General features: G+C 59.5%; 1 protein-coding gene and 1 long non-coding RNA gene across 12 annotated transcripts in view; both read right to left on the bottom strand.

The window, feature by feature from the left end:
- Positions 1-1,413: 1,413 nt before the first annotated feature.
- Positions 1,414-2,675, bottom strand: LOC128338688 (uncharacterized). The gene is made up of 2 exons (XR_008312673.1): positions 1,855-2,675; positions 1,414-1,651 (listed from the first exon to the last, which is right to left on the bottom strand). It is a non-coding gene; the product is annotated as an uncharacterized LOC128338688 (long non-coding RNA).
- Positions 2,676-8,623: 5,948 nt separating this feature from the next.
- Positions 8,624-18,488, bottom strand: part of UBR4 (ubiquitin protein ligase E3 component n-recognin 4) — a 76,185-nt gene continuing 66,320 nt past the window's right edge. For 8 of the 11 annotated variants that reach the window (XM_053280997.1, XM_053281002.1, XM_053281000.1 and 5 more), the window contains 15 exons: positions 18,269-18,414; positions 17,629-17,736; positions 17,307-17,426; positions 16,352-16,542; positions 15,467-15,640; positions 14,912-15,011; positions 13,878-14,096; positions 12,965-13,078; positions 12,691-12,833; positions 12,377-12,502; positions 11,689-11,883; positions 10,980-11,204; positions 9,875-9,965; positions 9,301-9,463; positions 8,624-9,067 (listed from right to left, as the gene is read on the bottom strand). In XM_053280997.1, the coding sequence (XP_053136972.1) occupies positions 9,003-9,067; positions 9,301-9,463; positions 9,875-9,965; positions 10,980-11,204; positions 11,689-11,883; positions 12,377-12,502; positions 12,691-12,833; positions 12,965-13,078; positions 13,878-14,096; positions 14,912-15,011; positions 15,467-15,640; positions 16,352-16,542; positions 17,307-17,426; positions 17,629-17,736; positions 18,269-18,414 (2,180 nt within the window). In that variant the 3' untranslated portion in view covers positions 8,624-9,002. The remainder of the gene's footprint in view (positions 9,068-9,300; positions 9,464-9,874; positions 9,966-10,979; positions 11,205-11,688; positions 11,884-12,376; positions 12,503-12,690; positions 12,834-12,964; positions 13,079-13,877; positions 14,097-14,911; positions 15,012-15,466; positions 15,641-16,351; positions 16,543-17,306; positions 17,427-17,628; positions 17,737-18,268; positions 18,415-18,488) is intronic. The other 3 variants (XM_053281003.1, XM_053281008.1, XM_053281001.1) reach the window with 2 other exon arrangements.

The following is an 18,488-nucleotide window of genomic DNA, read 5'->3' as shown; positions in this document are numbered from 1 at the left end:
GAAAAACATCGGGGGCAGCAAGACACCTCAGTAAACAAGACTAAATTTGGTATATTGTTGGCTAGCTGAGCCACCGTCCACGTGACTGCTGCTGTGCCTGAATTGCCGATTCAGTTTAGCTGTATGGCATTAATGCAGACCTGTTAACTTCCCCAACTGGGGCAGACACCTCATTCCAAAGATGATCTCCCAAGTTTTGCATCTGTTCTGAACAATTTTGCACTGCGGTTGACTGAATTCTGCAATCTATTCAGGTACATTGCACAGGAACTGTACTCACAAGATCAAAACCAAGCAGCACAATTTTGGTTTCTCATCCACTGAGCAGTGTGACAAGTGTGTATTGGATCGATTGGTGGAGCCATCTAACAGTTAAGGTTAACTGCTCAAGAGCTGAGCTTGCTCAATCAAAGCTCTTTGAAACACAGCTTGGGTTCCTCTGCCACTCACTGACACATTAACCGGGACAACTGTACTGAATATGGCTGTGCAGCTCCAGGCAATGGTCTTGCAAGCAAATTTACCTTGAGCTTAGATCTGAGCAAACTGGGTGCTTTGGTTAAGGGAGGTGTCCTAACTACCTGCTTATTATTTTGCACCAGTGTAAGCAGGAGATTAGCATGTACAAAGCAGAAGATACTGATCAGCCCACCAGCGTGACAACATGGAATTTCACGAACGATTCATACACTGAGGAGTGCAATCTGAGTTTATGCAAATACTAACCTCTTGGGTTTTTTTCATGACTTGGCAGTGATGATATCAAGGCCAGGGGACAACTTAGGTGCTGTGCTCTTGCACGTTTAACCAACAGAATGGACTGTTAATCGCTACATTTTGGATTCCTAAAAATGGAAGGAGGCATTCCTGTGCCTGCAGCTTCAGAATCTTAGGTGTCCTCTCTGCGCCCGCCCCACCTTTGTCTTTAGAGAAGGGTATTAATTAAGATGGGGGGGTGAGCCCCGGGGGGGGGACTTTCTGGGAGGGAAAGAAGCCACCTTAAACTCCTTAACACTCAAAGCCATTGGAAGGGAAAACATGTCTTATATAACAATCCTGTTTCATCTCCCGCACCCAACAAGGTGGTTGAAGAACATTAAAGAACATACAGAAATATATCAACACCTCCAAAAAAAAAAAGTCCACACGCTGGGAAGGCACCAGGGTTGTGTAGAAACTGGTTGATGTGTGCGTTTTTTTGCAGCCAATGCAGGTTTAGCATATTCTCATCAACAAGGCGCCTGTGCAGAATTCTCACTGCCACACCAAGGGAGGGGAAGTCTAGTCGCTAGCAGAGAGAGATAGAAAGAGACCCCTACAAAAGAACTAAAAAGACACACACACACACACCCTCATCACAGTGTGGGGGCCCTGCACAAACAGAAGTGCTGAGCAGATAAAAACCGTTCGACAACTTGTTAACATTTTATAAGAGCAGTTTAACGAGAAGTCGCAGACAGCGTTGGAAGTTGTCAGAAAGAAAGAAAAAAACATTTGTGTTGGCAACTTGGAGGCACCAGGACGCATTGCCTCACCTGGGCTCCACCTCTTCAAAGCCAACTCAAAGTGCAGCACTTTGTGAGGATTGTGTCCCAGCCAGTCCGAGATGTGGGGCCCCGTTTGAACTTCACCATCACAACAGAAGCACTCTCTGTTTTAAGAAAGAACAAACTCTAACTCTTGATACTGAATCTGCCTCTTCCTTGGCTATGGAACATTGAACTGCCATCTTCAGAAAGGTTTTTTCCCTGGGGGTCGCAAGCTAGAGAGCTCAGGGGGACCTGGTAGGCATTCCCAGGCGCATGAACAGGGCCATGGGCATGCCACAATTTTGTGGGGGCTCAGAAAACTCACCGGATGTGGTGCTGGACACAAAATTAAAATCACTTTAATCTCCGCTTTAATTTGAAGGGAGAGAAGTTTGTAGGGCTGGAAAGACTCCATTAGAAGTACACATGCTCAACATCTGCTGAAATCTCAGAAGCCAAGCGGGTTGTTGGGAAAGCCAGAACTACACAAAAGGAGAAAACAGCAGCATAAATGCATAACCGCCTTGGGGTTTTCTTTTAACGAAAGGCGGTATAGAAATGTAAAAATAAATAAATAAAAATAAATGCAAGGGTTTGTGTGTGTTTTTTGGCAGTGGGGGTGGGGGGGGCGGGATGTGCACATTTGTCTGATTTATGCAGGGTGCAGAAGAAGGGTCTTGGCACTGAAGACCAGCCCCACCCTCAAGTTCACAGGGGAAGACATCCTTTCCCAGTTTGTCCAAGGGCGGCAGCAGCAGCAGCAGCAAAGAGGGATGGAGCCTCACTTCAAGGCTGTCTCCCTGGCGCCTTCACTAACGAGAGGCTAATGATTTGGGCTTGAGCAGACCTGGTTTCCCAACTCCCGGCTCCTGGCCCCTCAAAGCCTCCGCTCCCAGGCTCAGCTCTGCTGGCAAACAAATCAAGCCAACAAAGAACTTGGCCATCCCCAGATAAAATCTGCTGCATCAAGGCAACACAGCCCTCCCAGGAGTTTTCCGCCTCTCCTGACCACAGGTGCTTGGAGAGCAAAGTTTCACACACTTCTGAAGAGAGACACACAAACACTTCCCTGGACTTTGCCTCCCCGTCTCTTTCTGCAAGGCGTAGGAGCAACCCCAGGCTTTTGCATCTTGCATTTCAAGGCTGTGTCTGTGGGCCTTTCCCATGAGTTATGCACCAGGCTAGGCTTTTGCTTTTCTGGGTGCGAAGCTTGGGTGATCTTGGCACACAGGGTTGGTATCCTGAGCACAGGATGCATGCCAACCCCATGGACAAGGCCCCTGATTTGAAAACCGCCTCTCCTTGGGAGAGCCAGTCTGTTTGACTCCCTTGCAAGGAAAGGCTCCCGAGGTTGGGGCTTTTTCGTTCAGGGGCAGGCGGGCAGATGGCAGGACACCACAGAGAAGGCCAGGAGGATCTTCCTGCCCACCCAACAGGTCTTAACCATTCACACAGACACTTCTGTTTAAACCTCAGCACCATCGGAAGCTGCCTGGTAGCAAGTCAGGCCATTGGTCCGTCTCGCTCAGAACGGTCTACAGCGGCAGGGGTGTCTCCCAGGAGGAGATGCTGCCGGTGAAGGAGCCTGCTGGCATCTTCAGCATGCACAGCAGATGCTCTACCACTGGACGATGGGACCTCACTTGCTTAAAGGAGCTGCCTTCTACAAAGTCAGACCCTTGGTCCATCGAGCTCAGTTCTGTCTGCACTGGTGTCCAGGAGCTCTCCGGGGTTTCAACCACAACGACTGATATACCGCTTTTCAACAAAAGTTTCCGAAGTGGTTTACAAGAAGAAATAATAACTAAGATGGCGCCCTGTCCCCCCAAAGGGCTCACCATCTAAAAAGAAACCTAAGACAGATGCTAGCAACAGCCACTGGAGGGATGCTGTGCTGGGGGTGGAGAGGGCCAGTTGCTCTCCCCCTGCTTAAGAAAGAATCAGACAGAGCACGGCCTTTCCCAGCCCTGCCTGGGCTCCATCCCCATCTCCATCTCCACAACCTTTGTAATAGAGAGTCTGGCTCCCAAGTCTGGTGCCCAGTGGGGCACCGTTCTCACAATCAAGGGCTCAACCCAAACCTAGCAAGGCAGGCTGGGTAAATACTCTACTGGGAGAAGCCAAGACCAACATTGCATAGCCGTACACAGCAATAACCCACAATGGAATTCAGAGTCATCTGTCTGCTGGTGGCCCAACCTTGTTGGAAAGGAAAACGCACAGAGTCAGCATTGGACTTTTTTCCTAGGCCCCAATACAGGACAACACTACAGTCTCCCCTGACCATGACCACCTCCTCCTCCTCCTGCTAAGGTCAGTTTTCCTCCTGGGAGCTCCAGCCTGCGTCTGTGACTCACCCCCCTTCCCGTTCATCCTGTGGCAGTCATTTCCCTTGAAGGGGGATTTGTGGCCATCTTTGTCAGCCAACAGGCTCACCCCCACCCCCCACAAACACACACTTTGAGCAGACACTGGGAGAACAAACTCCTCCTCCCAGAAAACGAAAAGACTTTGCAAACTAAAGAAAGGCTTGGTTGGTGCTCTCTTGCCTCCGTCTCTCAAAGGGATCAGAAACGGGCACCCCTGAGCAAAACCTTCCCAGTGCCAGATCTCCAGCCTTTCCCACCATCATCAATCCCATCTTCGGGGCTTACGTAACACCCCCCCAGCATTTCCCAAGCACTCCACGTTCGCCCCACACGCCTGCAACTTCGTTCAAAAGGGTGCTACCAGGGCTGACAGCGGCGGGCCCTTTCAGAAGCGGGGCTTTTGTTACAGTGTGTAGGAATGCCAGGGGCAGGAGGACAGCAATGCCTCATGTGCCCGGGAACGAGGAGAAGCAGAGGCAACGGCACCTTCTCCTCCCGTTTCAGGCGGCCTCGTAAAGGCCCTGTGGGTGGCCAGGTCGCTTTCCCCCACCTGGCAGCCAAGAGGCTTTTCTTGTCTACTGTCAACATGGAATTGGGAAAGCCTTCCGATGTGCAGACTGGATCCGGGTGTCGGTGCCCGAAAACGCCTTTGCAGCTCTTGCACAGGTTGTGAATTCTGCCAGGGACATTCAGTGCTCAGCCCTTGCCGATGGGTCTCCAAGCACCCTTCCATTTCCTCTGTGAGGTGTTCCTCTGGAGCGACAGCAGGGCGGGGGCCGTTGGAAACAGGATCTGGGACTTCTGGGCGCTTTGGTCTGATCCAGCAGGCCTCGCATGTTCTTACCAAAGCCCCGCTCATGACATCACCAGCCAAACTTGCGGATACACCACCTGTGGCAACATGCAACTCCGGGCCAGGCTGGCCCCAGCCCAAGCCGACATGTAAGGGCCAAAGCCACGGCGGGGTCTAGAATCCTCCAAACCTCCCTGCGCGTTCCTCAAAACGTGATCCCGCTTGGAAAGAGCCAGCGTTCCCTTCCAGGCATTTGTGTAGGTGCAGGGAGAGCTTTTAGGAAGGTGCTGACAGGAGACACAAAACCATAAGCAGGGCCCTGCTGGATCAGGCCCAAGGCTGATCTAGTTCCAGCACCCAATTCCCCACAGTGGCCCGCCAGCAGGGGGTGAAGGCCACCGGGATTCAGAGGCATCCTGCCTCTGAACCCAGAGATCGCCTACAGCCACCAAGACCACACACCCCAACATTCCTGTGCCTGGAGTGATGTCCTGAAAGAGGCATCTGGTGGAAACTCAAGAGCTGCTGGAAGCAGAAAAAGAGAGATCGATTCAGAACATGGAAAGGTTAAAGAGGCCAAAGGGATCTCACTGGGGAATGAGTGTCCGGGTTCATGCGTCTACGGTACAGCAAGGAGGCACTGCCAATCCGATCCTTCCATGGCCTGGATGTCTGGAGAGACGTTTTCTGTGTGCGCGCTTGCAGAGTTTTACCCGCACTGCATCCAAGACAAGCTGGAAAGCTGCAAGGAGGGAGTCAGCCCTGCCCCATCATTTTGCCCCAACATACGTTGACCAAGGTGGTGGAATTCTTTTACATACTTCGTCAACGTTTGGTTCTGCTGTGATCTGAATGAGTGTTTCATGCTCTGGCATAGAGTTTTTCCCTCTCCAGTAAGGACAACAGGCGAGTTTACAAACTGGCCTCAAAGCTGGAGGCCGCTCTTAAAGTTGCTAATGAAGACAATTAAAAATAATCTGGGGGGAAAGGCACATTCTGTTTGCACAGAAGGCCTTGTTGCTAGGCCTTCTGAAAGGGGAGCCTCAAGGTCTGGGCCGATTTATCACAGGCGTCATTTCTGCGGCTGCAACAAAATCAAGGGCACGATTGCAAAATGCCGCTTGGGCTGCAAAAGGAAGGAGCCGACATTTTAGAGGGGAGACAAGAAAAAGGCCTGCCTAGAGAGCCTCGAGGCTGGGCCGGTCCCCATCCCTGCGAAGGCACCTTTCAGAAAATGCTAAATAATACACTGTGTGTTTCGGCGGGTCTCCTTCTGAATGCTCCTTGTGCCCGCTTCGGAGTGGGTGTCGGGAAAGGCCAGTCCAGTAGCCAGGAGGGAAATTCAGCCTCTTACGACAAAATGTTCCCCAAATGGACTTGGCACAGTTTACATGGAGTGAGATCAGACCGCCTTATTCTAGCCTGGTGGGGGGGGGAAGCAGGTCTGTTTATCCTGTTCTACGATGACATTTCCGAGTAACGTCTCTGCCTCCCACAAACAATTCTGCGGCTCCTAATGCCTAGAATGCCCCCTTCTCAGGCTGCCTCTCCTCCTGCAGTGGGGCAGGCAACCTTGGCTCTCCCTGCTGCTGTTGGACTACAAATCCCATCATCCCCAGTCACTGCAGTTGGAGCGGATGCAAGTTGTAGTTGAACAACCGCTAGAGAGCCAAGGTTGCCTGCTCCTGCCCTGCTACAGTAATAAACCCTAAGCACAGAGAAGCAGAAACAAATGTATATGATCTCGCCGCTGCCTCCATTTCATAGGAACAGAGGAAGCTGCCTTGTACAGAGTCAGACCATCGGTCCATCTCGCTCAGGATTGTCTTTCCAGACAGGCAGCGGCTTCTCCCAGGTTGCAGGCAGGAGTCTCTCTCTCTGCCCTCTCTTGGAGATGCTGCTGCCAGGGAGGGGACTTGGCATCTCCCCAAAGACCACCCCAAAGACTCTCGCTCATGACCAAAAGGAGGCGAGATACAAGAACCCACCACGCGGCAAGATATGGAAAAGATGCCCGCCACTGAAGTGTGCAAGGAAGCAGCGTGGATACACCAGCTGCTATCGGACTTCGGGACGGAGGGACCAAAGCCCACAGAAATGGGCGATCGGCCGCCTCCAGCCTCAGAAGCACGATGACTCCGACGGTCAGTTGCCGGGGAGTAACGGCAGGAGAGGGTGTCTGGTGGGCCACTCTGCTGGACTAGATGGGCCATGGGCCTGATCCGGCAAGGCTGGCTCAGAACTGGAGCCGCCGGCAGCCCAAAGCGCTTCGGCAAGCCAGGTTCTCCTCCTCCTGCTGCAGCAGCAGGACCGAAACGTGAGCGGGCTGCTAGCACGGGGCCCTGTGAAAGCGTTTTCTGGTTGAGGCAGCAAGGCGGGGCACGCCGCCCTCTCCCCGGCAGCGCTGCCAAACCACATCAAGGGCTCCCAGCAGCAGGCCGCCCTGCCAAGTTCCAGGCACCTGGGAGGCAACTGGGCTTCAGGCCTCCTGTTCCCAGAGCAGCGCCTGTTCCCACACACTCGGGCAAGGCCAGGCCGGTGGGAGGGGAACCATGTCGTCCTGCGGGCCAGGAGAGGGGAAGGCCGGTCTTGTCGCAAACACGGGAGTCGGCTTCCAAGGGCCAGGAGGGGGGATGGCGGTGGCCAAGAACGGGCCAATGTGGCCCAGGCCCAGTGAATTCAAGATAGACCTGCCATGTTGGACACGGGGGGGGGGTCCTCCCTTTAACGCCTCAAAATTCCTCCTCAAATCCCACCTTGCCCCCATGGAAACCTCGGCTCAACCCCTCCGCTCTCACTCCCTGCAACAACCAACCCGAAGTGCACAGGGCTGTTTCCCGCCACGCCACCCTTGTGAGCCATGGTGCTCCCTCCGCCCGTGGTGCCTGAATTGAGACTGCAGGCGCCTCAGGGCAGGGACCCGTGATTTGCCCACGTGACCTGGCAAAAGAAGCCTTGGTGTGCCGACCACACAACAACAATCCTCATAGCCATCCAGCACTCCATGAGGCTGAAGAACAGCCGTCCTGCCCAGAGGAGGTCACCACATCCCCACACCCCTCGCACGGAAATCGCCTCTGCAACACGCCTTCCAAGGCAAGGCGCCTCCAAGCCAAGACCCCCCACTGTGAGGATCTGCGGGGGCGTACGTTTCTCACAGGACAGCTAATTAAATTAATTAGGTGAATGAGGACACTGGAAGGGCCGCCTCCAGGAACCTCCCGAGGAGAGCAGTCAGACAAGAAACGGCACCTCCGCCTCCAAAGTTGCCATCAGCCAGGGACATCTTGAGTTCACTTGGATGCTGCTCTCTGCATCCCTTGGGAGAACATGTCTCTCAAAAGCTCCCCACATACAGGCTCACCCCAAAGGCTGCCCCTCCTCTGGGCCTGTGCAGGTGCCACCGCCTTCCTTCTCTACCTGGGCCAGGTTCGGGGGGTGGAGGGTGGGAAGAGAGGGGAGCAGCTCCGGGCACCAAGCCGTGGGTCAGCTGAGGAGCTGCCCGGCCCCGAAGGCAAAAAGCCACCCAAGTGTTTAGCCGAGCCTGAAGAGACCCAACACAGGCAGCAGGTAAAGCACTCACCGGTGCCCACCTTCGACACGCGCTGCACCTAGGCTGCCGGGGGCACCGTCTGCAAACGGGCCAATGCACAGAGCGAGTGTCTCCAAGGGTGACCAGGAGGCACACGGTGTGCCCCACGTCCGGCCCCAGGAGCCCCGTCAGTGGGCAGAGAGGCACCTTTCCAAGCGGCACTTCTCTTTATATGAAGCTTCTCACATGTGGCCCCCCAGGCCACACTGAAGCTGCGTAGCACAGCGGCCCCACCCTTGAGGGCACCGCCTGCAAATCAGCCCAAAAGCCAGCTCTCCAGAGAAGGGGGCCGAGCCCCCCCCCCCAGCCGGAAGCGGCCAAAACACACCCCAGCCAAATGTTTTCCGTCTGGTTGTATTTAACTTATTTATTGACTGGTAAAATGGCCAGGCACGCACGCACCACACGCACGCACCGCACGCACAGAGAAGCGGTAAAACTGACGGGGTCTGGCTCGGCTCCCTCCAGCCCGGACGCAGCCCCTCCGTGGCTCGGAGCGCGCGGGGCAGAAGGCCAGGAAACCAAGAGGGGAGCCGGGGGCGGGGGGGGGGGCAAACCCAAATCCAACATCACTCCAAGGACGGGGAGGGGGAGGGAGAGAGACGGGGGGAGCAGGCCGGAGGTCAAGTCCCTGCAGCACTCCTGCAGGGTCAGCGGAGGGGGAGGCCGCCAGGCAAGCTCATCGCGGTCTCTTCACGGTGCCGTTCTGGGCGGGAGGCTCAAGGGATGTTGCTGAGGAGGTCCTTGAGGAAGCCGTCCGGATCGCAGATGTCTGACAGGAGGCCTGGAACGAGGAGGGGCCGGTCAGGCCGGCAGGCCCAAGGAGGGCCCCTCCTCACCACACGGAGGCAGGAGGGGGCCCCGTGGAAGCCTGGCGTTGCAGCCCCCACCCCAGAGGGCGGGCATCGGAGGCGGCCACACCGCTGGCCCAAAGAAGGGCCCTGTGTCCCCCCCGCCCCCATGGCACGCTAAGGAGGGCTGCGTCTGGCCCAGGGCCCCTCTCAGCCCAGCACTCACCAGCCACGTCCAGGAACTCCGAGAAGGTCTCCACCGGCATGAACTCCTCCTGGAAGGTCTTCAGGGCCCTGTCGGCCGCCTCGTGGATGGGCATGTCGTTGTGGCGGATGTACTCGGCCAGAGAGCAGGACCAGCCCCCCTCTGTGTTACTCGTAGGCACCTTCTGGGAGGGGGGGAGACCGGGGTCTGAGCTGCGTCTGGGGCCCCTACACCAGAGGAGTCTACCAGCAGCGGACAGCCGGGAAAGGGAGGTGGAGCCTCCATGATCAGGGGCAGCTGGCCTCTTTAGAGGAGCTCCCTGCCTGCACGTCCCACTCCCAGGCTTTCTAGACGCAGCCGCCTCTTCTGAGGAGCTTATTCAGAGGATGCCAACCTCTCTTACTGGGGGGCTTCTAGAGCATGTGTGCTCCCCCTCTCACCCGGGACGTGGGGCCGCCCAGGCAAATCCTCTCCTCTCCAGCCAGCATGCCAAGTGCCAGGCAGCTCCGGGCTTGGCTGTTCCTCCCCAGCCCCTCCCGGCTGGTGTGCAAGGCCCGTCTGCAGGCCCGAGGCCGCCCCAAGCCACGTCCCTTACCTTGAACATGTTGTAGATGAGATCCACCAGGGCCCAGAAGAGGAGGCCGGAGCGGTAGGCAGAGTAGTCCTTCACGGCTTTGTCGGCGAGCCTGTGAGGAGGAGGAGGAGGAGGGGACTGAGGTCAAGGGCCTTCCGCTGCCTCAAAACCCGGCGGCCACGGCAAGAGCCGGGAGATGGGCTGGCAAACACGGACAGGCTCGAGCAGGGGCGAATGGACAGCCGCAAACCGCCTGGGACAAGCTGCGTTTTGCCAAAGCGAAGCAGCTCCCAACCCGGGCTGCAGGCAGGTGGCCCAACACTCACAGCCCACCTTTTCAAAAACGAACTGGGCATGTTTCCAGAGCTCAAGGGGGTGGGAGAGGCCCCATGGAGTCACGACACTGCCTGCTGCTGGATCCCCCCTTCCTTCCCCACCCCAAGCACACTGACCGCGGCCACGCCTAGGCGGTGACGCTGAAGCGAGTGGAACGGCCCTCTCCTCTAGTCAGGAGCGCAAGCCCTGCACCACTCCAGAACTGTACGCAGCGCCCCCCCGCCCCGGGAAACGGTTCCCCCAGGAGCGAAGCCCACTCCCCTGAACTCCAGAGCAGGCAAGAATCCCGGCCAATTTCCCTGACGGTGGCAGAAACCCACAAGGCGATCAATACCGCCGTCTGCAGCTCCTCCGGAGGTTACCAGAGCACCCGGGCGCAGCCATAAAGCATCCGAAAGGCAGGCCGGCCGGCCATTGTGGGGCGTGGGCTCTCTGCTGGCTTTAAGGAGGCGGCAGGGGGCACCGTGGGTGGGGGGAGACCCTCCTCCCTCCCATCTAGCCCAGCTCACCTGGTCACAGGAGACTCTCAAGATTCAGCCACTGCTACTGACACAACATCAGAGCTGGCCCAGAGTGCGGCCGCTTCCTTGGCGTTTAGGGAGGAAACGGGCAGCAGAGGCAAAAAGGCCAACCCAGAGGCTTCACAGTCGCAGTGGGCAATGTCACCACACACACACACACACACACACCGGTTGCTCTCGGTGACTGAAGGGGGCTCTGAGGCCGCAACACACACAGTGCCCCCCGTCTCTGGCCCCGGGGACATGGCTCTTCCCTGGGGGCCCCTCACCTGCTTGCTCCCCCCGGAGACACCACCCGAGCCTGGGAGGTGACCAGCAGCCGCTTGAGGACGTCGATGCGCATGGCCTTCCACTTCTCCGGGGGCAGGATGTGCAGCGCCAGGAGCGTGTAGTAGTGCGGCCCGTCCACCTCGAAGGCACTCTCCACCCACTTCTCCTTCGGGTGCTCCAGGAAGCTCTGCAGGTTCTTCTCTTCCCGGGAGGTGGCCCGCGTCCTGGAAGGAGGCAAGCCCCGCGCACGCTCAGAATGGCGCCCAGAATGGCCACGGTGCCCCACCCCGGCTGTGCCGTGGCCTGCAAGGTTCGAGGCACGCGTGCCCCTTGGGTCTGCCTGGCCAGGGCTCTCCGCCATAGATGGAGTTGGGCCCTTGGTCCATCTCGCTCAGTATTGTCTACACAAACGGGCAGCGGCTTCTCCAAGGTTGCAGGCAGGAGTCTCTCCCATCGAGGAAACCGGGAACCTTCTGCATGCAAGCAAGCAAAGTGCTCTTCCCAGAGCGGCTCCATCCCCTCAGGAGAAGATGTGCCAGCGCTCACACGCAGCCTCTCATCCAAATGCAAACCCTGCTTAGCCAAGGGGGCCATGCCTGCTAGCCACCCCAAATCTCCTGCACTGCTGCTTTTATACACACACACACACACACACACACTTCCTTCCCTCACCCACCAGCAGGGAGGAGAGGGGAAGGGGCGACCTACGTGTTGAGGACGTAAAGCACCGTGTGGATGATGTAGGGGATGAGGTGGACGTTGCTCTCGCGCCCGCCGCCGCCCGTGTCCACGCTGAACGACTGCTCCATGGCGAAGCGGAGGAAGAGCAGCTTGGTGTCGTGCACGTTGAGCTGGTAGGTGGGCTCCCGCTGGCCGGTGCACTCCTGCAGGTAGGTGTTGTGCCTGCAGCAGGGGAACCCCCCGCGGGGTTAGGCGGCAGGCCCCAGGCCAGGCCTGTGGGAGGCACCCCCGGGGCTGGGAGTGGAGCTGCTCCGAAGCCAGGCAGCCCCGGGGCAGCCGCAGGCAGGGAAGGGACACAGAGGCGTTTCCACGGAGGGGCGGCGTGAGCCAACTGCCCCCAAACAGACACGCTCCCCGCCCCAGGAAGGCAACTCCAGCCCCTGCTCACGGCACCGAGAGGCACCTTTCCAAGCGGTGGCTCTCGGCTACTGCGCAGGAGAAGAGCAACTGGCCCTCTCCAGCCTAACCCCTCCGGTGGCTTGGGCCGGGGCCTGCCTCCTAGCGCCTTCTGGCCTGTGAGGCCTCTGTGGCCCGGGGACCACCTCTCTTCCCCCTCCTCTGTCAACTGCTCTGAGCACCTTTGCTGGGAAGCGGCACACAGACATCCCTCGCTGGCGATCTGGGGTCCCAGGCCAGCCCACCTGCCGAGACTCACCTTGCCAAGCAGGTGGCGAAGGCCGATTCCGGGACGTGGGGCCCCCACACGGGCAAGAGGCCGTTGCACTTGGTGTTGGCGTTCTGCAGGGCGGCGCTCTCCCACTCCTCGCGCCCGCGGGCCAGCCTGCGGGGGCAAAGCCCGGCCCGGGATGTCAGGAAGGCGCCCCAGAGGCGAGACCGGGCGTCCGCACCACACGCTCAGGCGGCAGCCCTCCCGGCATCCCCTGAGGGAGGAAGGAACCCTGCCAAGCCCCCCGACTCCTGGGGCCAACGGGGCTGAGCCGAGGGCCCCTCCGGGCACGGAGGCCTCACCTGACGGCGGCCAAGTGGCAGTCGTAGTGGACGATGTTGAAGTGGGAGACGGTGCTGTAGCCCTGCTGCTTCCGAGGCTTGTTCTCAAACTCCTCCAAGGCCACCCGCTTGGTGAAGGTGTAGATGCCCAGGACTTTGGTCGGCTGGAGGGAGGAAGGGGGAGAGAGAGAGGGAGGGCAGAAGCGGCACGAGGGAGCCCCCGAGCCGGACCGGGAGGCAGGACTGGCTGCCTGGGGCGGGGAAAGGGGCTCCGGGTCGGAGTCCTGCCGCGTACCTGGAACTTGTAGCCTTCTCGGCAGATGCAGCAGGTCAGGCCCGGCTCCTCGATCAGCTCCTCCATCTGCTTCAGCAGCGCCGTCTTCGTCACCACTTGGCCCTTCTCGTTGGTCTGGAAGATCAAGCACGGCACACACACCCCCCGCACTGAGCCGAGGGGATGGCACAGGATGGGACGCCACACCCCGGACAGGCACCAGGGCAGGGATCCTCAGCGTTGGGCCCCCAGAGGTGACTGGACTTCAGCTCCCATAACCCCCAACCCAAGGACGCTGGGAATGATGGGAGTTGAAGTCCAATGACATCTGGGGACCCAACGCTGAGAATCCCTGCACGTCTCCAGTCCAGGCTTAAACGTTTAAAGCATCAGGGAAACAAAGTCGGTGCTGCTGTCCATCCTGAGAATTTTACCGCCCCCACCCCGGCTTCTTTGCTTAAATCTCGGGGGAGGGGCCATGGCTGAGAGCTGCATGCAGAAAGGCCCAGGGTCACTCCCTGGTGGGATCTCCAGGTAGGGCTGGGAGAGGACAGCTGCTGCCAGCTTGTGCAGAGAAGACAGAGCTAGAGGCACCAGCGGCCTGACTCTGCAGATGGCAATATCCTGTGTCTAAATACATCATATTCAAGAAAAAGCCATAGCTCAGTGGCAGAGCCTCCACTTTGCCTGCAGAAGGTCCCAGGTTCAGCATCTCAGGGCAGGGCTGGGAGAGAGATTCCTGCCTGGAACCTTGGAGAGCTGCTGCCAGTCAGTGCAGACAAGCTAGATGGGCCCAGGGTCTGACTCAGCAGACAGCAGCTTCATAGGCTCCCATGCAAGAGCTGGTCCCACTGGACGGCCCCCTTGGACCCAGCCCTGGTCCTATCCCAGCAGGAAGGAACAGACTTCAGAGAGAGAGAGGCCTGCCCATTACCGTCATCCCGAGCGTGCCCAAGGCCTTCTGGCGCATGGCCATGGCCATGCGCTTCTTCTCGGCGCGGGTCTCTCTCCGGGCCGCGTCGATCTTCTTGTTCACGTCCGGGTGCTCCCGCATGGCCTCCAGGAGGTTCTCGGCCAGGGTCCCGATCCCTTCGTCGCTGGAGACTTGCTCCAGCTTGTGCAGGTTGGAGATCGAGTCGGTCCCGATCAGCACCTGTTTGGGGAGGCGGAGCACACGGCCCAGCAGGTGAAAACCCCGGCCGGAAGGGAGGGAGGAAGAGGAGGTGGCCTTCCTGCTGGGCTGCGGAGGGTTCCCCGGGGGCTCAGCAACCAAGGGCTTTATTTCGAAAGGTTCCTCCCAAAATGCATAACGGGACTGCATGCGCTGAGGGCAGGAACCAAAGGAGAGTTCAGTGATTCATCGATTGCATCTGCATACAACTGCCGAGGATTCGAACCAGCTCGCTTGCAGAAAGCATCGGCAGCTGCTCCCAGACGGCAAACGCTCCTGACTTGGTCAGGATAATGTGGGCTGTTCACAGGGAACGCTGGATGCAGGCTGAAGCCATGATTTGTGGCGGCCACCAGGCCCCCTCTCCCCCCCGGGCCCTTTTCTAAGGGGCTCTTCTGTCACTGGTCCCGGGGGAGGGACGGGGGAGCCTTCTCCTGCTGCTGCTGCTGCTCAGGGCTGCAAACATGTCCAAAGAAAGGGCCCTAGAGGGAGGAGAGCTGTGCGGTGCTGGGCGTCCTGCTGGCCAGAGGGCCACTGGAGAGCGGGCAAGTGGGTTTCTGACTGTCTGGTGGCAGATGCGCTGGATGCCCCCAAGACAGGATGATCCTGGGGTCCTTCTCCCACCCGCCAGCGTTCTGGTCTCTCCGTGGCCCTTGAGGTGGTCAGAGGCTGTGCGCGGAGGGCGTCCCAGTGGGAGTCCCATGGGGGCTGGATCAGGCCCCCGACCGCCCCTGCCTCTCGCTGCTCAGAGGGGAAAGGGGGATGTCTCCAGCCGCAGAAGAAAGAGCCCCCCTCACCTGCGTGGCCGGGTGCTGCGTGGCGAGTCCCCGGAGCAGCCTCAGGATGTAAGGGAGGGCCGGACGGGACAGGAACTTCTTCCACACGTCCGCGTCCAAACTGTGCAGGGAAAGGGGAGACCCAGAGCGGCTGTTCAGGGGGGCGGAGGCCCAGAGCACCCACCCTCCAGTCCTTGCCAAGGTCAGGTCAGGGGCAAGGCACAGCCCTGGAATCGCAGGGTAGTCGAGTGAAAGGAAGGAGCTGCCATCACTATCCGACTGGGCGTCTTTGGGCCGAGAGCGCCCCCGTGTGGAGAGACTCCCCTGGGAGGAGAAGAGGCTGGCGAGCTGCGACCAAAGCCTGGGCTCAAGAGGCGCCGAGGGAAGGCCCTTCCGTGCCTCTCGCGAGGACCGGCACCGCCTCTAGAGACACCCGACTGCCCGGCCAAGCGGGGACTCCGGCCCTGAGCTGCAGGCTCCTCCACAGAGAGTCTCGGGGAGCAGCAGTCCACGCACCCAGAGGAGAAAGGCCCGGCCAGACACCCCCCCCCACCCGGGCCCTGCCAGGGCACTCACTTCTTGGCACTGGGGATGTGCTTCTTCATGTAGTCCAGGGCGTTCTGTGTGATGCCCCTCTGCAGGATGAGGTCCTTCAGCAGGTGCCCGTTGCTGTTGTTCTTGATGCCCGCCGCGATCTTGCAGAAGCAGTCCAGGAAGACCTTGTCGTCCCCGCTGTGCTCCTCGTCGTACCTGCAGCAGGCACAGGCCGGGTTAGGGCTCTCAAGCACCAGCCGGGCGGGTGGGCTAGTGGCCTGCCCTCCTCCCTCTCCCGATGGGGGAGGCCCCGAGGCTGCTCCGAGTCTCCTCTCTGGACCAACAACGGAGACGGCACCCTTTCTGGGAATGGGGCCCTTGTGCAGAGGACCCCCAGCCGTTCTAGAGGCCCAGTGCTGGCCCACAATGTACCCCCCTCTGCCTTAAAAGCACCGCGTGTCAAGATCTCCGCACCGCCGCCACCACCTCCCTCCACAGCCCTCGTAAGATCATCAGAAGTGCCCTGCTGGATCAGGCCCCCCAAGGAGGCCCATCTCGTCCAGCATCCCGTTCCCCACAGGGGCCCACCAGGTGCCGCTGGGAAGCCCCCAGGCAAGAGGTCTGTGCCTGCCCTCTCTCCTGCTGTGGCTCCCCTGCGACTGGCATTCAGAGGCATCTGGCCCTCGTGTCGGAGGGGACAGTGGCTCAAGAACGGCCCTCTCAATCCGACCCCGGGAGCGCAACCTCGAGGGTCAGGCAGATGTGCCGAACCAGCATCTGGACAGCCCTAGAGAAGACTGCTGACAAGGCTCCGGTCCTCCGGAACGTGATGCGAGATGCGCACAGGGGTCTCCTGCCGAGGAGGCCTTCCCCTCACCCCACACCCACCACCGGTACGGATGGAGGGAGGAGAGAGGCTCCGCGTACTTGTCAAAGACGCAGTAGGGCTTGAAGCGGTCCACCAGGATCTGCATCTTCTCCATTTCCCCGAAGGACAGGTAAGGGATGATGCGCAGGAGGCCCTGGAGGACGCTGGGGTTGGAGCGGACGAAGGTGCTGTTGATCTGGTCGAGCAGCATGACCAGCTGGTCCTTGTCGCCGGTCAGGAGGAGGTTGCCCTGCAGGGAGGAGGAGCAGCACCGTTCTGGATCCAGGGGGACTCCCTCTGGCACCTCCTCTCGACTCAAGAGGCTGTGTCCCCCTCGAAGGGCTCCCTCTCTCTCTCTCTCTCTCTCTCTTCCCTCCCACACACCCGGAGACTCAGACAGAGACACAGTGGAAGGAGGACCTCCTCTGTGTCTGGGTTCTTGGGGCTCCCAACAAAAGCCTTTAGCGAGGCCAGCCATTTGCGGCACGCAAGTGCTTTTCCTGGGAGCACGCAGAAGCCGCCCTCCCCTCTCCTTCCCAGGAGGCACACGCCACAGCGCCATCCATCCAGCAGACGGACGCCCAACTTCCTGCGACTGCCATTAAAAGCCCCTCAGGGCCAGGCCCCTCTTAACCCCCAGGCCCAGCTCTCAGCTATTAGCGATCCCCACAGAATTGCTAGAGGGAGAGGCCTAGCGGGCGGAGGAGATAATGGAGGGAGGGATCCTGGCCCAGCCGTGTCCGCTGAGCAGATTCGCAACTTGCACTGGGGCACTGGGGCCAGGGAGGCCAGGGGAGATGCTGTGGACTACAACTCCCATAATTCCCAGCCAAAGGCCATCGCAGGGATGGGGATGCTGGGAGAATGAGGCCCAGTGAGCCAGGCACAAGGGAAAGACAGAGTTTGGTTTGGAGAGTTTTGAACCGTCAAGGGAGGGGCATTGCCCGAACCGGAGAGCTGCCCCCTGCGCCCAAACGGCCACCAACACTCCCCCCTTGCCCCCACACAGCCCACCTTGTCCTCGCTCAGTGGTTCCGCGTTGGACTCATCCAGGATGATCTCCATGATGCTGAGCACCTGCTCTGCCACCGCCGCCCCTCCACTGTCCTTGCTTTCCTGCTCAGCCACCAAAGCCTGCAGAGAAGGCGTCGGCCCCGGTCACGGCTGCCCGCCCCAAGCAGCCCAGCGCTTCCCTTCCAGCTCGGCATGGCCCCCAGCAAAAAGCGAGGGGTGCCGGCACTGGAACACTTCCGCTGAGGATCAGCTGGACTCGGCTTCTCGGGGGTCCTGCAGGGGACCCGAGACCGGGCCCAGGGGCCCCGCCTTCCCGCCTTACCAGGTTCAGGGTCCCCAGCATGACGTTGAGGGTGTTCATCTCCAGCTTGACCAGCTGCTGGCGGTTGACCTTCACCTTGACGCAGTAGCTGAAGAGCTTGAGCAGCACCTGGGTGAGGGGGACGGAGTCGGGGGCTGCAGAGGCCATGACGGCGGCCGACAAGCATCTCCCAGCCCACCAGAAGCCAGACCCTCCTCTCCCCGGGGCTCCTGCTCACTGCCCCAAAATGTCCCAAGGGCCACCCCACCAGGAATCGCCAGCTCAAGGCCAGCCCCGTGCTCACGCCGGGAGCCATCTTGCCGTTTCCAAAACGCCCTTCTCAAGAACCAAGTTTAGCACCAAGCCTGAGCCCCAGTTCTGCCAGTGTCCAGCCACTGGGCGCTGTGGGTCAGGCTGCCACAGCCTGCACCAGTGAGGAGAACTTGGAAGCCCAGACTCCTGAGAGGAAACCCTGCCAACCCTTCCTCGCCAGTGGTCAGGGGGTTCGTTCTGAGCGCGGCCTCTCTGGTTGAGCCCGAACTGGCAGGCAGGCAGCCCCAGGCCCTCTCAGAGGTCCAGGGAGGCCCAGGGCGCTTCCAGCTTTTGAGGCTCCTAGCCAGAGGCCCCCCACCCCCAAAGAGCGTCAGGGGCAGGGACTCACAGTCAGGAGGTGCCGGCCCTGCTTGAAATCCTTGATGCCGGTCAAGCGGCTGAGCATGCAGCCCAGGCCGCCGCACTGCGCCATCACGCCCGCCATCTTGTACACCTCTTCCTCGTCCTCCTCTTCATCTGTGGAAAAGAAAGAGGCTGACAGGAGAGAGGCAAGGGCATCAACAAAGCTTGGCGAAACCACACCAGCTCCTGGGGGCAGCGAGACGGCG

Source organism: Hemicordylus capensis, chromosome 16 (assembly GCF_027244095.1).
Source record: "Hemicordylus capensis ecotype Gifberg chromosome 16, rHemCap1.1.pri, whole genome shotgun sequence".
Taxonomy (NCBI): domain Eukaryota; kingdom Metazoa; phylum Chordata; class Lepidosauria; order Squamata; family Cordylidae; genus Hemicordylus; species Hemicordylus capensis.
This window is presented reverse-complemented; position numbering and strand designations above follow the sequence as displayed.